The 19,520-nt window shown below is 38.1% G+C and overlaps 1 protein-coding gene across 3 annotated transcripts in view; it reads right to left on the reverse strand.

Annotated features, from left to right (window-relative positions):
• LYST (lysosomal trafficking regulator) overlaps positions 1-19,520 on the reverse strand; it is a 193,923-nt gene that overhangs the window by 134,995 nt on the left and 39,408 nt on the right. For all 3 annotated transcript variants that reach the window (XM_027094060.1, XM_027094059.1, XM_027094061.1), the window contains 3 exons: positions 18,293-18,382; positions 14,316-14,514; positions 66-156 (listed from right to left, as the gene is read on the reverse strand). In XM_027094060.1, coding sequence (XP_026949861.1) covers positions 66-156; positions 14,316-14,507 — 283 coding nt within the window. In that variant the 5' untranslated portion in view covers positions 14,508-14,514; positions 18,293-18,382. The remainder of the gene's footprint in view (positions 1-65; positions 157-14,315; positions 14,515-18,292; positions 18,383-19,520) is intronic.

The following is a 19,520-nucleotide window of genomic DNA, read 5'->3' on the forward strand; positions in this document are numbered from 1 at the left end:
ATGGAACTTTTTTCCCCAGTGGAATTGTGGTAACACAGGTGATATGATAAAGAAAAGAAACATACCTGTTGCCTTTTCTAGTTGAACAGGTATCTTCCATACCAGTGGAAGGAGTGACAGAAGAAGGGTAAGGAGTTCTTCTCTACATGTCAATGCCTGTATTAGAAATAAAAGAATCCTTCATGTTCCAAGGTCATGAAATACATTAATTCCTAATATTCTGTCTTAAGTTGAACCCAAAAATCCTTTTTCTTGAGAAGGAAGAATCAAGTTAACCTACTTTAAATCCAATTAAAGCTGCAATACTTTGCAACTTATAAACCCTGCCAATGACAGAAGAATGTAAGAGTATTTGACGGTATTTAGCACATTCTTGCTGATTTTTCCAAAACTAGCTGTTATTACCACCATGCACATTGTAAGAATTCCTTACCTATGAAAAAAAAATTTGCTAGGTGCAAATGAAAAGTTAAGCCCTATTAATTAGCAAACCAATAACGTAAGTTACTGGAAAAGAAAGTCTTCATGCAGTTAAATTTAAAACTCAGAGAACGCAATTTTAAAAAGAGAAACTGACATTATTAATAAAATAATATATCTAAAGAGAGAAAGACGTATTAGTGAAGGTCATCCAATAAATATTTATTGATTGCACACTAGGTCCACAGCATTTACTGTCTTACCCTTTCTGGAGGATATGGTCCAAGCCCAGCAGAAGGTCCCCTCATTTGGTCCACAGAATACATATACACAAAACAGTTAAAGAACAGAAGGCATGTAGTATGTGTACATACCCAGGTGTGGTATAGGCATTCAGTTTAGGAGTTAAGAAAAAGGAGCAATCATTATCAGTTAGAGGTGTGGAGGTGCTAGACCTGGAAACGTTGGTACATGGGTGGTCAAGGAATTAATGACAAATCAAGTTTAAATTCCTCACATCAATCAGTGGGGAGGGGGTCAGGGTGATACAATCAGATTTGCCACTATATAGAGGATGGAATTGGCAGGGAGGGGAAGGGATTGATCAGTGTCAGAGACAGGGAAACAATACAGATGAGAGATAATAATGATCTGAAGCCCTCAGATAGTAAAATTGAAAAGGAGGAGACATACTTGAGAAACTGTAAGGGAGAACTGAAATGACTTGCAGTTGACTACCTGTGGGAGTCATCAGGGCAGAGGTTAAGGACATGGGTGAGATTTCCTAGGGAGAGTATCAGGAGGACAAGAGAATTCTACCCAGAATGGAGCTCTGGAGAACAACATTGAAAGAACTGTGGATGGTGGACCTGAAGAGCAGCCTGCAAAGGAGACTGAGAAGTAGCTTCTTCCCCCAAAGAGAAGCAGAACAAGAAATATCAAGGGAAGAGAGCAGTTCAGGAAAGAAAGGTCAACCAGGTCAAGAGCTGCTGTTCTTTAATTGTGTAAGATGATGGCAGGAAAGTATTTAGCAAGTAGAGGGTCACTGGTGACCTTAACAAGCACAGTTTTAACGGAGTGATGAGGGTGCAGGTCAGATTACAATAGGCTGAAGAGTCGAAGGGAATGAGAAAGCAGAGACATAGATTCAGACTATCACTTTCTAGTGTCCTGGTTATGAAAAGCCTCAAAATTCTGCAAAAGTAAAATTTAAACTCCTTCTCAGGCTTGGAAGACCTTTCATGACACGATTCCTACTGACTTGTCCAGTTGTAGCTCCCATCACCACATCTGACCCTTCCCCACATGTCCAGCTATTAAGGGTTTCCTGAACACCACTGGTCTTTGCAAACATCTTCCTCACATACACTGCTCTTGCAATTCTCTCACCATCCTCCCATCTGCCAAATGCCAACTCATTCCTCAGGTCTTAATTCCTCTATGGGGAGACTTCTCTAATCCCGCCTAGGTCAAGCTGGGTTTCATGCCTCTAATTTAGTACAGCAACCAACTTGCTGAACGGTTAATGTCTGAATGCCCGTTTTCCTCTTTCATTCATTCAACAAATACTTATTGAGCCCCTACTATGTGCCAGATGCTTTGGATGTAGTGGTGAACAAGGAAGACGATACTCACATCCTTACAAAGCTGACACTCTAGCAAGGGAGACAGAAAATAATGGGCACAGATAAGAAAATTCCAGACAGAATGCTGTGCAACGGAGAAAATTAAACAGGAGAGGGAGGACAGCGTGATGGAAAGGGGAACATTTAAACTGGCTAGTCAGGATGGGCCACCTGAGCAGCTACTTAACTGATGAGAAGGAAGAATCCATGCAAAGACAGGGAAGCAAAGGGCTCACAGGAAGTATATAAAGGGTTGGGAATGGATTTGACTTTTCCATAGAATAGCAGGCAGTCCAGTGTGGCTGAAGCATAGCATGGGGGAGGGCGCTAGGAGATAAGCCTGGAAGGTCAGCGAGGTGGACAGTGCCAGATCCAACGTGGCCTTGGGGTCATGTGAAGGAGTCTGGATTTATCTCTAAATACGATGGGAAACTCTTCCAAACACGCTTCCCAGGCCTCTCTCAGAGCATGAACTCCAGGGCTCAGGCTCTAGTCCTTAGCAATCACCTCCCTTTTCTGCCACTCGATGCCTAGTACATAGTCAGATATCCATAAACATTACCTGCATGAATGACTTTGCATTCTGGATGTGAAGTAAAAATTATATCAAAGGGCCCCATGTTTATGTGCTTTACTTCAGAATTAATAAGACTAAAGATGTCTATATAACATTCACACGTATAGCTTGTACTCTGTATGTATCTCAACATTTTTTAAGATGCCAGCAAAAGATACATAGTCTTTAAAAAAAATGTAAACCAATTTCGGGCAGGTCATTCCTGCAGAGTCCTCCTAAGCTGAGTCTTTATCTTCAGCAGATGAACTAATAACTTTCTAACAGAGCTTGGTGAAACCTCAAGGGTGTGTGAAGAAGTGCTATAGACATGCTGTCCTTATAATTCAGCCCTTGTTTCCCCACAGTACACTGGCAAATCACCACTGCTGTGTGAGCTGGCATTCCTGCCCCTGGCCTCTGCAACACACGGCCTGGAACTTCTCCCGCTCCTTCCCACTTAGCTCAGGGCTCAATATGCCAAATTAGGCAGTACATGACACAAACAGATCCATTCCTTGGCTATTCCTAGAGTGTCCAATCTACAGAAAGCATACTACTCCTCATTTAATACTTACACTTTTATGTTTCCCCCTGTGCAGGGAAAATGACTGTGTCATACATTTTTAAATTCCCCATACCAATAATAAACAGTGAAATCACTCTCATCCAGGTAGTAAGAAGCATATTGTAAGTACCTACCAGGTGCCAGGCACCATTCCTTTCACAATTCTGTTGTTTTGACTGGATTTTATATTAAGTACCTATCCTAACCATCCAGAAGTAGTGGTGGCAGGATGGGAGAGAAAGGGCAAGTTTACTGGGGGGAAAGGTTGAGATCCCAAACCAGAGGTGATGTTTAGGAAGCTACACAGGCAGGTGAGCACCAGATCAAGGACCTCAGGATGACATGCTAAGGAACATGGAATGAAGTTATTTTAATTGGTATCAATGGTATTACTTTAAATTTTGGCATGCTAATTAAATTTAACGCTCCAGACATAGCAGAAATATGTGTTATTTATTTATTCATTTATTCATTCATTCATTCATTTTGGCTGTGCTGCACAGCATGCAAGATCTTAGTTCCCCAACCAGGGATTGAACCTGCACCCCCTGCAGAGGAAGCACGGAGTCTTCACCACTGGACCACCAGGGAAGTCCCAAGTGCTATTTATTTAAGTCCTTTATTTCTTCTATCAGAATTTTATAATTATTTCTAAAATACGTATATCTATACACACATATGTGAACATATCTTCAATAGTACTGTAAACAGAATCTTTTTAAAATTTCCTAGCTATATAGCTTTAGTTAAAGGAAACAATATATTTGACTTATATTCCATAACTTTGCTGAACAGTTTTCGGATGATCTTTTGGATTTTTCTGTACACATCACTTTAAAAATTTTTATTTCTCCATCTTTCTCACATTAAGCTGTCATTACTTTCATACTCCACTTTACCATCGAATGTTTTTAAAACATGATGTCAAACAGAATAGTAATAAAGAGTTATTCTTATATTGGTTCTATTACAAAGCTTCTGCCAATCTGAAGAATTAAAAATAATTTTGGTTTTTCTATACAAACAGCTCATACAACTCAACAACAAAAAAACAACCCAATCGAAAAATGGGCAGAAGACCTAAACAGACATTTCTCCAAAGAAGACATACAGATGGCCCACAGGCACATGAAAGATGCTCAACATCACTAATCATTAGAGAAATGCAAATTAAAACTACAATGAGGTATCACCTCACACCCGTCAGAATGGCCATCATCAGAAAATCCACAAATAACAAATGCTGGAGAGGGTGTGGAGAAAAGGGAACCCTCTTGCACTGTTGGTGGGAATGTAAATTGGTGCAGCCACTATGGAGAACAGTATGGAGGCTTGTCAAGAAACTAAAAATAGATTTGCCATATGATCCAGCAATCCTACTCCTGGGCGTATATCCGGATAAAACTATGATTCAAAAAGATACATGCACCCCTATGTTCACAGCAGCACTATTCACAACAGCCAAGACATGGAAACAACCTAAATGCCTATGGACAGATGAATGGATAAAGAAGATGTCGTACATATATATACAATGGAATATTACTCAGCCAAAAAGAATGAAATAATGTCATTTGCAGCAAGATGGATGGACCTAGAGATGATCATACTAAGTGAAGTAAGTCAGAAAGGGAAAGACAAATACCACAGGATATCACTTACATGTGGAATCTAAAATAGGACATAAATGAACTTATCTATGAAACAGAAACAGAGTCACAGACATAGAGGACAGACTTGCGGTTGCCAAGGGGGAGAGGCGGTGGGGAAGGGATAGATTGGGAGTTTGGGGTTAGCAGATGCAAACTATTATACATAGAATGGATGAACAACAAGGTCCTACTGTATAGCCCAGGGAACTATATTCAATATCATATGATAAATCATAATGGAAAAGAATATGAAAAGGAATGTATATATGTATAACTGAATCACTTTGCTGTACAGCAGAAGTTAACACAACATTGTAAATCAACTATACTTCAATAAAATAAATTTTTTTTGGTTTTTCTACTCTTTGTATACGAAACCCTCTATTAATTTATTTTTAGAGTTTTTGTCAAGAAGAGATGAATTCTGTCAAATGTTATTCTGATGTCTCAGGATAATTGTATGTACTGTTTCTCCCATGATGTCAAACATCATGCTAATAGTTTTTCTTGCATTAGACCAGGAGTTGCAAACTCACTTTGTAAAGGGCCAGAATGTAAATATTTTAGGCTTTGTGAGTCATATATGGTCTGTGTTGCATATTCTTGTTTCTTTCACCAATGCTTTAAAAACACCAACTCTTCTTAGCTTGTGTGCTGCTCACAAACAGATCACTGACAACAGGATTTGGCCTGTAGGCCATAGTTCACCCAACCAGCCCCCGTTCCCTGTCCTCCTCCTCTCCCATCAAAAATGGTTATTAGGGCTTCCCTGGCGGCGCAGTGGTTGAGAGTCCGCCTGCTGATGCAGGGGACGCGGGTTCGTGCCCCGGTCCGGGAAGATCCCACATGCCGCGGAGCGGCTGGGCCCGTGAGCCATGGCCGCTGAGCCTGCGCGTCCGGAGCCTGTGCTCCGCAACAGGAGAGGCCACAGCAGTAAGAGGCCCGCGTACCGCAAAAAAAAAAAAGGTTATTAAATGGCTGCAATACTCTTAGTTAAGACTCCAGGAAAACTTAAGGTGGTACCTAGTAGACCCTATTAGCTAGACAAAAGTACTACTAAGAACCTTGAGTGCGTTGTTCCACACAAGCTTTACATGCCCAAGGTAGAGAGAGGTCTGTATCAAAAACAATTATAGACGTGGCTTTGGGGGCATGGACTGAACTCCACTAAGGTTCAGAAGAAACTCACAATATTTTTAAAGAAGTTGTATTACTAAAAACTACACAGCTTGGACTAAAAGGGGCAGAGACAGATTAAAATGATGAGACTTCTGGGTGCCCACTTTTTTACAGGCAGGAGGCAGAATGAGAAAGCTGAAATTATGGGCTATGTATTCTGGAAAAGAGAGGACATCTCAGAGGGTGGAGCCAAGAGCCCTGGAGAACCAGAGACTAGGGAACCCCTCCTACAGAACAGAAACATACTTCCTGCTTCCAGAGCAAGGTGTGTGATGACGCACGCCTGGCTGCATTTCAGTGGATTCATGGCTGCTATGTGCCTCCTGTCACCTGCTTGCTGAATACAAGTGTGTAGTGTGGTTAACCTGTTCCTATCTCATCACTGTGTGCAGGGTGTGCGGGGGGCAGATTACTTGTCTTTTTACTCACAAGCCTCTCAATCAAGAAGAGCTGCAACCAAAGTGCTGCACTTGGAAGCCCCGAGGGCACCCGGAGTGACGCACATCGTGAGCTCAGGGACTTCGGGCCTATGCCACTGTGGAGCGTTACTTTGAGAGTTCTGGTGGGGGGTGTGTGTGGGAGGGACGCTAATAATCGTGGCCAGAGGGGAGACTACGTAGATAAAACGTGGCCACAAGTCATTTCCTCCCATCAAGTGCTGGACTCTACGTTCCCATCTCTTAAACCTGCGCCGGCCTTGTGACTTGCTTTGACCAACAGAATGTGGCAGAAGTGAGATTATGTGACTTCCTGCAGCTTCCCCCTCACCCTCTTAGAATGCTTCCACCTACGGAAAGAAGCTGAGACCAGCCTCCTGAAAGACGAGAGGCCGCGTGGGTGAGAACTGACGAGGCGGCCTGGCCAACGGCCCCATCCGACAGCCCTCAGTCTTCTGCCAACCAACTGCACATTCGGATGTAAGCCCCGCCGACACCACAGGAGCAGAGCCTGTGATCCCAGCTGAGCCTGTCTGAACTGCCCCAGAATCATGAGCAAATAAGTCATTGTCTTATGCCACTAAGTTTTTGGAATGTGGTTTGTTACACAGCAATCAACTGATGTACTCATTGCTCCTATCTAGTAGCCTGGGTGCAAAGGGAGATAATACAGCGGATTATCTACTGCTGTCCAGTGGCTAACATTTCCACTGCAATCATACTCCCACTCCTCCAAGCAGTAGGAATGCCAGCATCCCCTACACTCCCCCTCACCCCTGCCAGACCAACCACACACAGATAAATCCTGGCATGTGTGTAAACAGAATCTGTGGAACTAGAGGTAGTAAGTTAAAGTTTATTTATTATTACCTTTACTAAATTTAACGTTTGCATTATTCTCCAACAGAAGCAATTCTTGCTAATAATATTATCAATGACTGACTCGTCCAATCTGAAGAATACTTTTCATTGCCTATTCTCTTACTTAAAAACCTCCCCAATATTTTCAGAATAAAATTAAGACTCCTTACTACGGTAGACAAGGCTTGCCATCACATGGTCTATGCCTTCCAGTCTCCTGACTAGTCAACCCCCCACATGCAGCCTTTGCTCTAACCCTACTAGCTGATCTTTCTCCAACCCTCAGTGTGTTTGCATTTGCAGTTCCCTTGGTCTAATGCCTCCTCCCCCTTTACACTGCCAATCCCTATTTAAACATGTCAATTTCTCTAAGAAGCATTTCCTGAGGACTCTCTCCTTTACACTCCCCAAATACTTTCACACTGTTTTGTCACCATTAAAAAAATACGTATCTGTCCATCCCTTCAAAAGCTATGAGCTCCCGGTAAAGACAGGCTCTGCTCTTGTATTTCTGCATCTAGCAGAGATGCTAGCACATAGTAGGTACATAATGGTCTGCTGAATAAACCAGTGAATGAACTGTGTAGCCACAGTTTTAAAAGTCTGATTATTTTCCAATTATACTTATTTTATGTATTATTATGATAGGCCATTTATGTAGTGCTATATATTAAAGTGACAATGCTACAGGAATGTAAGAAGAATAAAGTACTCTCTTACACATAAAAGAGCTATTTTTTAAATTACACTTTGTCCATAAATGTACAGCCTCTTTCAGTAAAACTTCATACTTTACTCAGCAAAATAAGTAACAACTTTATAGAACATCCATAGAATGTGAATAGGTATGGAAATTATACATACTGGAAATTTTAAAAGTATATTTATAACACATGGTTGTGTATATTAGCTCTTTTTTGGTGTATTGGTAATAAATCATGTAATTTTCTACCGATTACATTAGAATTAAGCTACATATATGTTCATAATTAGGGTACAGAAAAAATTAGAAACCATTATTATCTAATATTACATGGAAACAAATCATTTTTATGTTGGAAGAGATCTTTTAAGTCATCCAACTAGATGTATTTATGTTACTGATGAGGATACTGAGATTTGGAGCAATTAAGTCACTAAAGCCACCCATCTAGTTGATATTGGTACCAAGATTAAAAAATCAAGGATAAGTCCATAAGAGAATGGACTTGAGGATATGGGGAGGGGGAAGGATAAGCTGGGACAAAGTGAGAGTGGCATGGACATATATACACTACCAAACGTAAAATAGATAGCTAGTGGGAAGCAGCTGCATAGCACAGGGAGATCAGCTCGGTGCTTTGTGACCGCCTAGAGGCGTGGGATTGGGAGTGTGGGAGGGAGGGAGACGCAAGAGGGAAGAGATATGGGAACATATGTATATGCATAACTGATTCACTTTGTTATAAAGCAGAAACTAACACACCATTGTAAAGCAACTATACTCCAATAAAGATGTTAAAAAAAATCAAGGATAATTGTTACTTTTTAGGCTGGGCAGTTTTCAAGTTTACAAGTTTTCAAAAAACTTGTAAAGGTCTCAGTATAGGTCCACTCTAACTTTAACCATTAAAAAAGGTTACGTTTTTGCTACTTAAGCAGAGCATTTTTCCCCTAAGAATAAGTAGATTAACATGTCTGTATATAATAAATTATGACCAAATGGGGTTTATCCCAGGAATGCAAAGTTGCTTCAACATTTAGAAACCATCAATGTAATTCACCTACATTAATAGGAAGATAATATGATAGTCTGAATAGACACAGAAAAGGCATTTGACAAAATCCAACATCCATTCAGGATAGAAACTCTCAACAAGCTGGAAATAAAAGAGAACTTCCTCATTGTGATAAAAGGCATCTAGGAAAAATCTAGACCTGACATCAGATTTAATGGTGAGATACTGAACCTTTTTCCCTAAGGTCGACACAAGGCAGGATGTGAAATTATCCTTTAAAAAAAAGAAGTGAAATTATCATTATTTACAGATGACATGATTGTTTACACAGAAAATCCTAAGGAAACCACAGAAAAACTTTAAGATGGATAAATAAATTTAGCAAAAGTATAAGACACAAGGTCAATGTATAAAAATCAACTGTATTTCTATGAGCAATAAACAGAAAAATAAAAATTTTAAATGCCATTTATAATGTCATAAAAAAGAATAAACAATTTAGAATAAACTTACCCCCAAAAATATAAGACCGCTACACTAAAACAGCAAAATACTGCAGAGAAATTTGAGAAGACTCAAACGGAGATTTATACCATGCTCACGGATTAAGAAACTCAGGATTGTTAAGATGTAAGATGTCAATTCTCTCCTAATTGATTTCTGGATTCAACAACATCACAAGTGAAATCATAGCAGGCCCTTTGTAGAAATAATAAGTTGATTCTAAAATGTATATGGAAATACAAAGGATCTAGAATGTTCTTCAAACATTCTTGAAAAAGAAGTACAAATTGGAGAACTTACACCATGTAATTTCTAGACTTACTATAAAAGCTATAGTAATCAAGACAGTATGGTATTAGTGAAAGAATAGATGACAGGTAAGGAGTAGAATAGAGAGTCTAGAAATAAACCATAAATATATGGTCAACTGATTTTTAACCAAGGTGGCAAGGTTTTTCAGTGGGGGAAAGAACAGACTTTTAAGAAGAAATGTTGCTGGAACAACTGGGTAACTATAAAGGAGAAAGGGGCAGAAATGAATCGTAACTCCTACCTCACACCATACACAAATATTAATTCAAAATGGATCACAGACCTAAAAGTAAAAATAATAACAAAAAAGCCCCTAGGGGGGAAAAACATCAGAGAATATCTTTGCAGCTTTGGACTTGCAAGACCAAGATTTCTTAGACAAGATACAAAAAGCACTATTCACACAGGAAAAAAATTTTGCTTTTCGAAAGACGTGGTTAAGAAATGAAAAGGTGGGACTTTCCTGGTGCTCCAGTGGTTAAGACCGTGCTTCCACTGCAGGGAGCATGGGTTCCATTCCTAGTCAGGGAACTAAGATCTTGCATGCAGAAAGAAATGAAAAGGCAAGCCACAAAGAAAGTATTTGCAATTTAACAAAGATTTTTATCCAGAATACTTAAAGAATTACAGCAACTGGATAACAAACGAATAACCTGACTTTAAAAATGGGCACAAAACTTGAACAGACATTCACAAAAGAAGATATACAGATGGCCAATAAGCACATAGAAAATGCTCAACATCATTAGTTATCAGAGAAATGCAAATTAAAACTGCAGTGAGATACTACTTCATATTCACTTAGAATGGCTGATACTAAAAAGACTGGCAGTGTCAAATATTAGAGAGGATGTAAAACAACTGGAATTCTCATACACTGCTGGTGAGAATGAAAAGTGGTACAACCACTTGGAAAAACAGTTTGCCAATTTCTTATAAAGTTAAATACCTACCCTTTGCCCAGAAATCATATGCCTAGATATTTACCCAGGAGAAATGAAAATATATTCACACAAAGACATCTATAAGAATATTCACAGCAGTTTTATTCAAAATAGCCAAATGTAAACAACCCAAAAGGTTAAACAACAGGTGAATAGTTAAAGAAATTATGGTATATCCATACAACAAAATACTAACCAGAAACAAAAAGTAGTGAACTACCGATTCAATCAACATGGATGAATCTCCGAGATACAAGAGTACATACTGCATGATTACATTTACGTGAAGTACTAGAACAAGCAACACTACACTTAGATGTTAAAAGTCAGAACAGTGGTTATCTTGCAGTGGGGGAAGGAGAGTGGCTGACTGAAAAGGAGTATGACAAAACTTTCTAGGGTGGTGGAAATGTTCTAACCATTGACCTGGGTGGTGGTTACAGAGGTGTATATATTTGTCAAAACTTATCCAACAATACACTTAACATCTGTGCATTTACTATATGTAAATTATATATCAGTAAAAAGTCTGCTTAATTCTGTATATTAAATATCTGTTAATAAAGCAAAAGTATTGCATAGAAGGACAAGGGCTTAAACTGCCTCTTCTCTAGAGTATCCAAGAAGTGTTCCAACTCATGAGAAGCACAGATACAAAAGTTAAAGTTCCATGTGGAATCTAGAAAAATGGTACAGATGAACCAGTTTGCAAGGCAGAAATAGAGACACAGACGTAAGAGAACAAACGTATGGACACCAAGGGGGGAAGTGGGGGTGGGATGAACTGGGAGATTGGGACTGACATATATATACTAGTATGTATAAAATAGATAACTAATGAGAACCTGCTCTATAGCACAGGGAACTCTACTTCACTTTGGTGTACAACAGAAACTAACACAACATTGTAAAACAACTATACCCCAATTAAAAAAAAAAAGCTAAAGTTCCTCCTGTACAGCCTCTAGTGTTTTGATTCCATTTTAAATGATTAAATCTTACGCAATTAAATTCCCCTTAAAGAACCAAAAGATCATTCTCCATTTTCTGGTTTAAACAATTAACTCTTGAGAAGTCTCTTTTTTTTTTTTTTTTTGGCGGTACGCGGGCCTCTCACTGTTGTGGCCTCTCCCGTTGTGGAGCATAGGCTCCGGACGCGCAGGCTCAGCAGCCATGGCTCACGGGCCCAGCCGCCCCACAGCATGCGGGATCTTTCCGGACCGGGGCACGAACCCGTGTCCCCTGCACCGGCAGGTGGACTCTCAACCACTGCGCCACCAGGGAAGCCCAAGAAGTCTCATTTTTAAAATGGCTATTTATTTTCACTCTACTTCTACTTCTACTGTCCCTACTACCATTGCTACAGATATTCCAGAAAGTGAGTGACTGGGGGAAAGAGGGCATTAAAAAATATTACCATAGGAAAAAATGTTGTTGCAATTATGACTTGAATGCGTTCAATCATTTAATAGTACATTAAAAGATATTTCACAACTTAAACGAGAAAGACAGGAAGTAGATTAATGTTTGCGTAGGGCCAAGGGGGATGGGAGGGATAGGGGAGTGATGGCTAAAAGGCACCGGTTTCTATTTGAGAGGATGCAAATGTCCTAAAATTGACTGTGGTGACAGTTGCACATATGTGTGACTACATTAAAAACCACCAAATTGTACATATGAAATAAGTGAATTCTATGATATGTGAACTATAGCTCAATAAAGCTGTCATTTAAAAAAAGCCATTGAGATTCTGATTGGGATTGCATTGGAATCTATAGATCAATTTGGAGAAAACAGATATATTTACAATATTAATTTTTCCCAATACATGAAAATTATGTAGTTCTGCCCTTATTTGGGTCTTCTTTAGTTTCTCTCAACAATTTTTTATAGAATTTTATAGAGAAATTTGTACATAATTTATCAGATTTATTCCTGGGTAACTGATATTTCTGATGCTACTTATATAGTATCTTAAGAAAAAAAGAGAGAAAGCACTGAATTGTCCTAATGTGGGGTAAGAAGATGAATAGAGCATGATATGCACACTAAGTCATCAAAATTTTGAAATAAAAAATCACTATATGTGGTCTAACAAATAATTTTTTCTGATTTTAAAATTTATTTATGAAAAAGTCATACAGGGCTTCCCTGGTGGTGCAGTGGTTGAGAGTCCGCCTGCTGATGCAGGGGACACGGGTTCGTGCCCCAGTCCGGGAAGATCCCACATGCCGTGGAGCGGCTAGGCCCGTGAGCCATGGCCGCTGAGCCTGCGCGTCCGGAGCCTGTGCTCCGCAACGGGAGAGGCCACAACAGCGAGAGGCCCACGTACCGCAAAAAAAAAAAAAAAAAAAAAAAGTCATACAAATATATAAAAATTAAATTACATTTAGTCACATTTGATAAACCACATTCAGAAAAAAGAATAAAATTATATAAACCTATATAATGTTATAAATCAATGCTACCTCAATAAAAATAAATAAAATTTAAAAATACATAAACCTGCAAATATTCTGGAAAATTCCATGACAGGTAGACACCACAGTGAACAAATACGTCCTGATTTATAGTTGTTAGGTTCCTTAGCTTAGAGTGAAAACAGATACTGTTTAATTTTAGTATCTATGTTTACCCAATATATGTATTTATTAGCAAAATGCTTTCATGGCAAAGAAGTTTTATTTTACAATAGTTAAGTTTACATCTAAAGCCAGTAGCATTTAAAGTGTTTAAAGCTGTCCATCATATTGGTGCTACAGAGCCCTTATTATCCTTTAAATTCAAGTTAATTGAAATATTATTATCTAACTGCATTAATTAGTAGATGGTGGACTTTTCCTTCATAAAATAAGTATTTGTTTTCTACTAAAATGAAATAGATATAAATCACATCTGGGCTTCAAGTTAACCTTGTATGAGCTACTTAATGTTTCCAGATCTCAGTCTTTCACCTACCAAAGGAGGTTAGATGAAAACATCTCCATAGTCCCAACTAGCTTTAAAATTCTGTTAATTCTATAACAAGGAAACAGCAAAATACCATATGGTCTTACCATAGTTTAAGCAAACACAGTAGTGTATGAAAAACTAGATGTGTACAAGATGAAAGACTTAGTAATTATTAGCTTACACAAAGGATTCTCTACTTTTTTCACCCCAGAATTGGCAAGTTCCCTAAATATCATTTACACTAAACTTTTCAAAAACATACCTGATACTTACTGAAAGTGCAAATGCATGATGTTTCTGAATCGTGATCTTATCTCTACTAATAATCATAGTTATCTCACACTGGAATTAGGATAAAAAGCATAGGGTATATGAAACCATTTTAGAAGAAAGGCTATATATAACTGTAAGGTATTTTAGACATTTTGAAAAGTATCCAAATAAATAATATGTTCACAAATGGGGCTATTTTTCCTTGTCTGAGTGATGTGAGAGATAGAACTTTATCTCAAAGAGACTCTCAGAAATTACGTATCTATAATTAACTAAAATTTAGTGATGAAAAAAATGATTTGATATGAAAATGTTACCTGATCAATAATAGAATTTAGCTTGGTAAGTAACAGAAATCCTCGGCCGTGGACGAGGTATTGTCCAAGGGTTGCCATGTGTGTCTCCTCCTCTTCTTCCTCCCTGGCCCCCACTCTCTGGACCACCGCATTGCAAAGCCGGTTGACATCGGTCAGAAATTCACGTGCCAATGAGTTACTGTCAGTGCTCATGACCGAGCTATAAAATAAGTAATAGAAAAGAGATTAGAAAAACTAAAAATTATGTTTAAAACTATGTGTTTTTGTTGCTGTTTGTTTTTAACTGAAGACTAACTTTAAATTACCGGGCATTGGTATCTAACCTTATAATCTTTTCAGACATAGTTCCGACCTAGTCAGGGGCTCCTTAAATATTCCTACATGGCAGAAATTAGTCCTGGGCGTGAAATGGCTGAGTGGAACCATGCACGGGTACGTGAAAGCGCGGGGAGAGAAGACACTAGGGAGTGGTGGCAGTTAAGGTAGATGCTGACTTCCTCTCTTAAACGCCTCACTGCAGAATAAAAGTAAACGCATAACTTATAAAATATTCTTGCTGTACATGTTTTGAAAGATAAATGGATCTTTTAAAAATATAAACTGTTTTTCACTTGATAGAAGCCACAATCACTGACCCACGTCCTCAAACACATGAGGGGTGGGTGGGGAAAAGATTTACCACCAGGTGAATAAAAATACAAGAATTCTAGCAGCTGAAGTTATGGCACTTCATTTCTTGCTACACATCTGAATCAAATAAAGGGCAGTGTGACATTTTAGGATTAAGGAAAACAGTACAGTAAAGCAGACAAAAGAGAGGCAAAACACAAATGTAAAGAAAAACGTATAAATCTTCAGAAGAGGAAAAAGCATGAAGAACAAAATCCCCAAAGAATTTCAAAATAGTTTAATTTTAGGATTAAAAGTAATTTTGAGACACCCAGTTACCCTGAGAACCTTGTAACCTGACAGCTTAAATTAAATGAAATGTGTATTGCAGTCTTCCTTCACCCTTTGGGGGAAGACCTTCCATCGTCCCTGCTGAGAAGGCAGTGTGTGGGCCATGTGACTATGTCTACTGCCAAGAGGCACTGCCAGTCTCTGGTCCCGAACCAGCTGACACACACCTGATTCAGGATCAGCCAACAAATACGATGGCTGCAAGATGTGACTCGTATGGTGCAGCCTGCAAAGAGGCCTTGGCCAATCAAGTTTTCTTTCTCTCTCACAGGAATTTGAATTAGGGGCATAGTTGTGCTGGAAAGTCACAGAGAGATGACCCTGTGGTGGTCACTATGAGGTAGCTGAGGCCAACTGTGAAAATTAACCAAGAGGATGCAGAAAGAGATAAACATGAAAGGGAGAGACCGAAGAAATTCCTAATACTACTTTGGTTCCTATTCATTCAAGAGCCTGATGGTTTAATTCCTGGATTCCCATCAGAATTCTAGGTATTGTTACAATAACAATCCCCTCTATAATATAACAAGTACCATTATTTTAAATATTGAACATTAGGAAAAGAAAAGTATAAAAAAAGGTACATCGCTCATTATCCCAAAATGCAGCAATAGCCGCTATTATATATAATATTACTTCTTTATAAGCTTTTGTAAAGTAAAATTGTTCAATAAATCAAGTAACCTGATTTATATTCAGTCTGTATTTATCCAACTTTATTAATTTATTTCACTTAATCTGTCACTGATTTTAAGATACATAATTATTTAGTGTACCACTACAAAAGAAAAAACACTGCCAATTAAACTATAATACAATGCTTTCTTATCACTTAGAATTTTCCATACAATATCACCTTCTGGACCACCAGGACCATCCACCATGCAACATTTCTTAAGAGTGCTACCCTATTGTTCCGGGGATTTTCTTCCAAAGAGGCTGACATCATTCTGTAAGTTTTGATGCTGGTGGCTTTCTTAACCTTACCAGATGAGGTCGGTAGAAAATTTCAGAAAATAACCAGGAAACATTGAAAACTCATCAGATATAGTACAACAATTCATGTTACTCAACTGAAGCGCTGACAATGTGAACAGCTATGACCCAGGTCACCTCATGGGCACACAAGAACAACTCTTCCACAACTGCAGCCCACTGACAGTGTTTCTAAGACACCATCATTTGCAAGGCACACTGCAACTTTACGAACAATAAAAATGTGAAAAACTAAAAAACTGTGGTAATAATTAGGGCCTATCTTCAAGAAATTAAGATAATGAAAATCAATGTGAATTTTTAGACAATTAATGAGGAAATAATTTCAATCCCACTTCCCAAAAGCACAAGATGCCATGTCAGTAAAAAGTATTATAATATATGCAGAAACATTTTTCCTGATTTAAAAACGTGTATAAAATATATACACAGTTACATATATAGGGTATTACATATAGATGATCTATTACCTGCTTGTTTCACTTAGATATTTCAGAAATCTTTTCCCAGGAGCCCTCTTTTACTCTGTTTAATAGCTGCATGCTTACTCTTTTTAATACATTCCACTGCATGTATATATTACATACAGTTCATATATTTCATTATTAGATGTACTATCACTATGTAGCCAATCTGTCACTGTTAGACATTTAGGTTATTTCTAGTTTCTTATTATCATAAACAAAGCTGCAATAAACATCCTTACAATATTTGCACATTTATCCTATTATTTCCTTGAAGTAGAAATTGCTGTTACTTCATATAATAGGCTTCACACATTTCTGTTAGGTTTATTCCAAGGTGTTTTATGGTTTTTGCCATTATTCTGAATGGGATTTTATTTTCCATTATATTGATACATTCTTACTCGGATAGAAAACTGGTATATAGGAGGCCTATAGGAAGTAGATTTATTTTGAGATATCCAAACTTTACTCATATGTCCAAACTTCTCACTGAACTCTCTTATTGATTTTCTCAGAATTTCCAGATATAAAACCCTGTCATCTACAAATAACAAAAATTCTGAATTTTTCTATCCAATATTCACACACTTTCTACTCTTTCAATTGCATGAGTACTAGCAGAACAACACTGGTAGGGGTGATGGGGACACTTTTGCTTTGCACATTAAGAAATACTTATTTCTTCCTATGCATCTAATAGGAATGCTGAATTTACCTATTGCCTTTCTGAATGTCAACTGAAAAGATGATTGCATGGTAATTTTTAAAGATTTTTTTGGAATATTTAAAATACCCAGAAAAGTGCAAAGAACGTATAACGTGAGGTTATAGCCAATGCTCAGACCTCAGATCTAGCAAGTATTAACATTATGCTATGTTCAGTTCAGTTCCCATGTGTGGGTGTGTCTGTGTGTGTGTGTATGTGTGTAAAGAAATCAAACCTTATAGTACAGGAAAGCCACACTCCACCTACACCTCTTCCACCTCTCTAGTTGCTGTTTATCATTTCCATACATATTTTTATAATTTTGATATGTTATAGCCATAAAATATTCAGTACTGTTTTAGTTATTTTTAACACTTTATATAAACAGTATATTATAGGTGGGTGGGATGAATCGGGAGATTGAGATTGATACCTATACTCTACTATATATAAAATAGATAACTAAGGAGAACCTACTGTAAAGCACAGGGAAGTCTACTCAGTGCTCTGTGGTGACCTAGATGGGAAGGGAATCTCAAAAAGAGTGGATATATGTGTATGTATAACTGATTCACTTTGCTGCACAGCAGAAACTAACACAACATTGTGAAGCAACAATACTCCAATAAAAATCAATAAAAAATAGTATACTATATGCATCCTCTCATAACTTTGCTTTTCCCTCTCGACATTAAGTTCATTCCTTTAAACCACTGTGCAATATCTAGAAAGTTTAGCTGCTTTCACTTTGGGGTTTAAAAATTTAATGTCACATAACTATATAGTTTCAAAGTCTTGGACTGAACCAAGGATTTTGACTGCTAATATATGTTACATTAAATACTTACCAATCTTTCAACACTTCTGTAACATTTAGGGTCTTTATGATTTGAGTTCATGAACTAGACGAAACAAATAATCTTAGAACAAAGCTTCACCTACCAAAAAAAAAAAAAAGGAGAAAGATATTAACAGCAATAGTAAAACAAATATTTTTAACAACTGAAGTTCTGACATAAAAACAAGAGGCCAGTCTTCATATCTGATGTATGAAACAGACAACGATTTTTTTGAATCTCAGGAACACACTAAAAAATGCCTGTAGCTTCAAGAATGGTGTCTTGAGAGATGGAGTCTTGGAACATATTTGATCTGAAAAAGGTAACCTGACTGTAGCTCCCCACGGCTCTTCTCCCAACCCCCAACTTATAACCTCCAGGTAAATCCCTACAAAGGAAGGAGAATCAGGCAACATCAGTCTTCTTAACAATGAAATCTAGGTTGAGGATAAATGAGAAATCAGAAAATACTACAGCCAAACAATGAATAAGCCACCACCAAATTTCCTATCCTTGTTGAATTTTTAAAAATGAATTAATCTTTTGTGTATAACACAATGAAGACTATTTCTAGAATACCAAAGGATAAATTCCTACTTCTGGGGTATCAAGAAGGTGCTTCTCTGTAGTTTTCTCCTTCTCTACAGTTTTTACCAGGCAGAGGCATGAGAAAAAACTTCCTTATTACAGTTATAAGGCAAACATAAAGGTTTATTTTGAACCACAAGTTTATAAAATCAAAACGACCTTTAATTGCTTTAAAATGCTCAAATCTAGAGAACTGTCTTGAATTCCTTTCAGCTTGACAAACAGTTCTCGTACCACACTATTCTAGGCCCTTGAGAATAGAGTAGGCAGGAAATAGGACAGAGCTGCTGTTAACACTACATAGGACTTTGTGTGAATTAGGGAAAAAGCACCTCCTCCTAGGCTGATGCAGCCCATGGCACACAGCTATCAAAGCACAGGCTAGATTTCAGTCCTACTCGCCCACTCCACTGGCCAAGCATCAGTGCATCAACTGCTCGACCAAACGAAACAGCCCTGGAATGGAGTCTCAAAACACCTTCCAGACCTGCTCCTACTGCATCATCCCTGTAGTTTTAACTGTAGAATTTGGGCGGGGAAATTATCAATCAAATCATGGAGCAGAAACTAACACACCATTGTAAAGCAATTACACTCCAATAAAGATGTAAAAAAGTCATGAGCATGAGGAGGTCTTGTATGAACTGAG

The sequence above is a fragment of the Aethalodelphis obliquidens genome, unplaced genomic scaffold (assembly GCF_003676395.1).
Source record: "Aethalodelphis obliquidens isolate GAN/ISIS:26980383/991018 unplaced genomic scaffold, ASM367639v1 scaffold87, whole genome shotgun sequence".
NCBI lineage: Eukaryota > Metazoa > Chordata > Mammalia > Artiodactyla > Delphinidae > Aethalodelphis > Aethalodelphis obliquidens.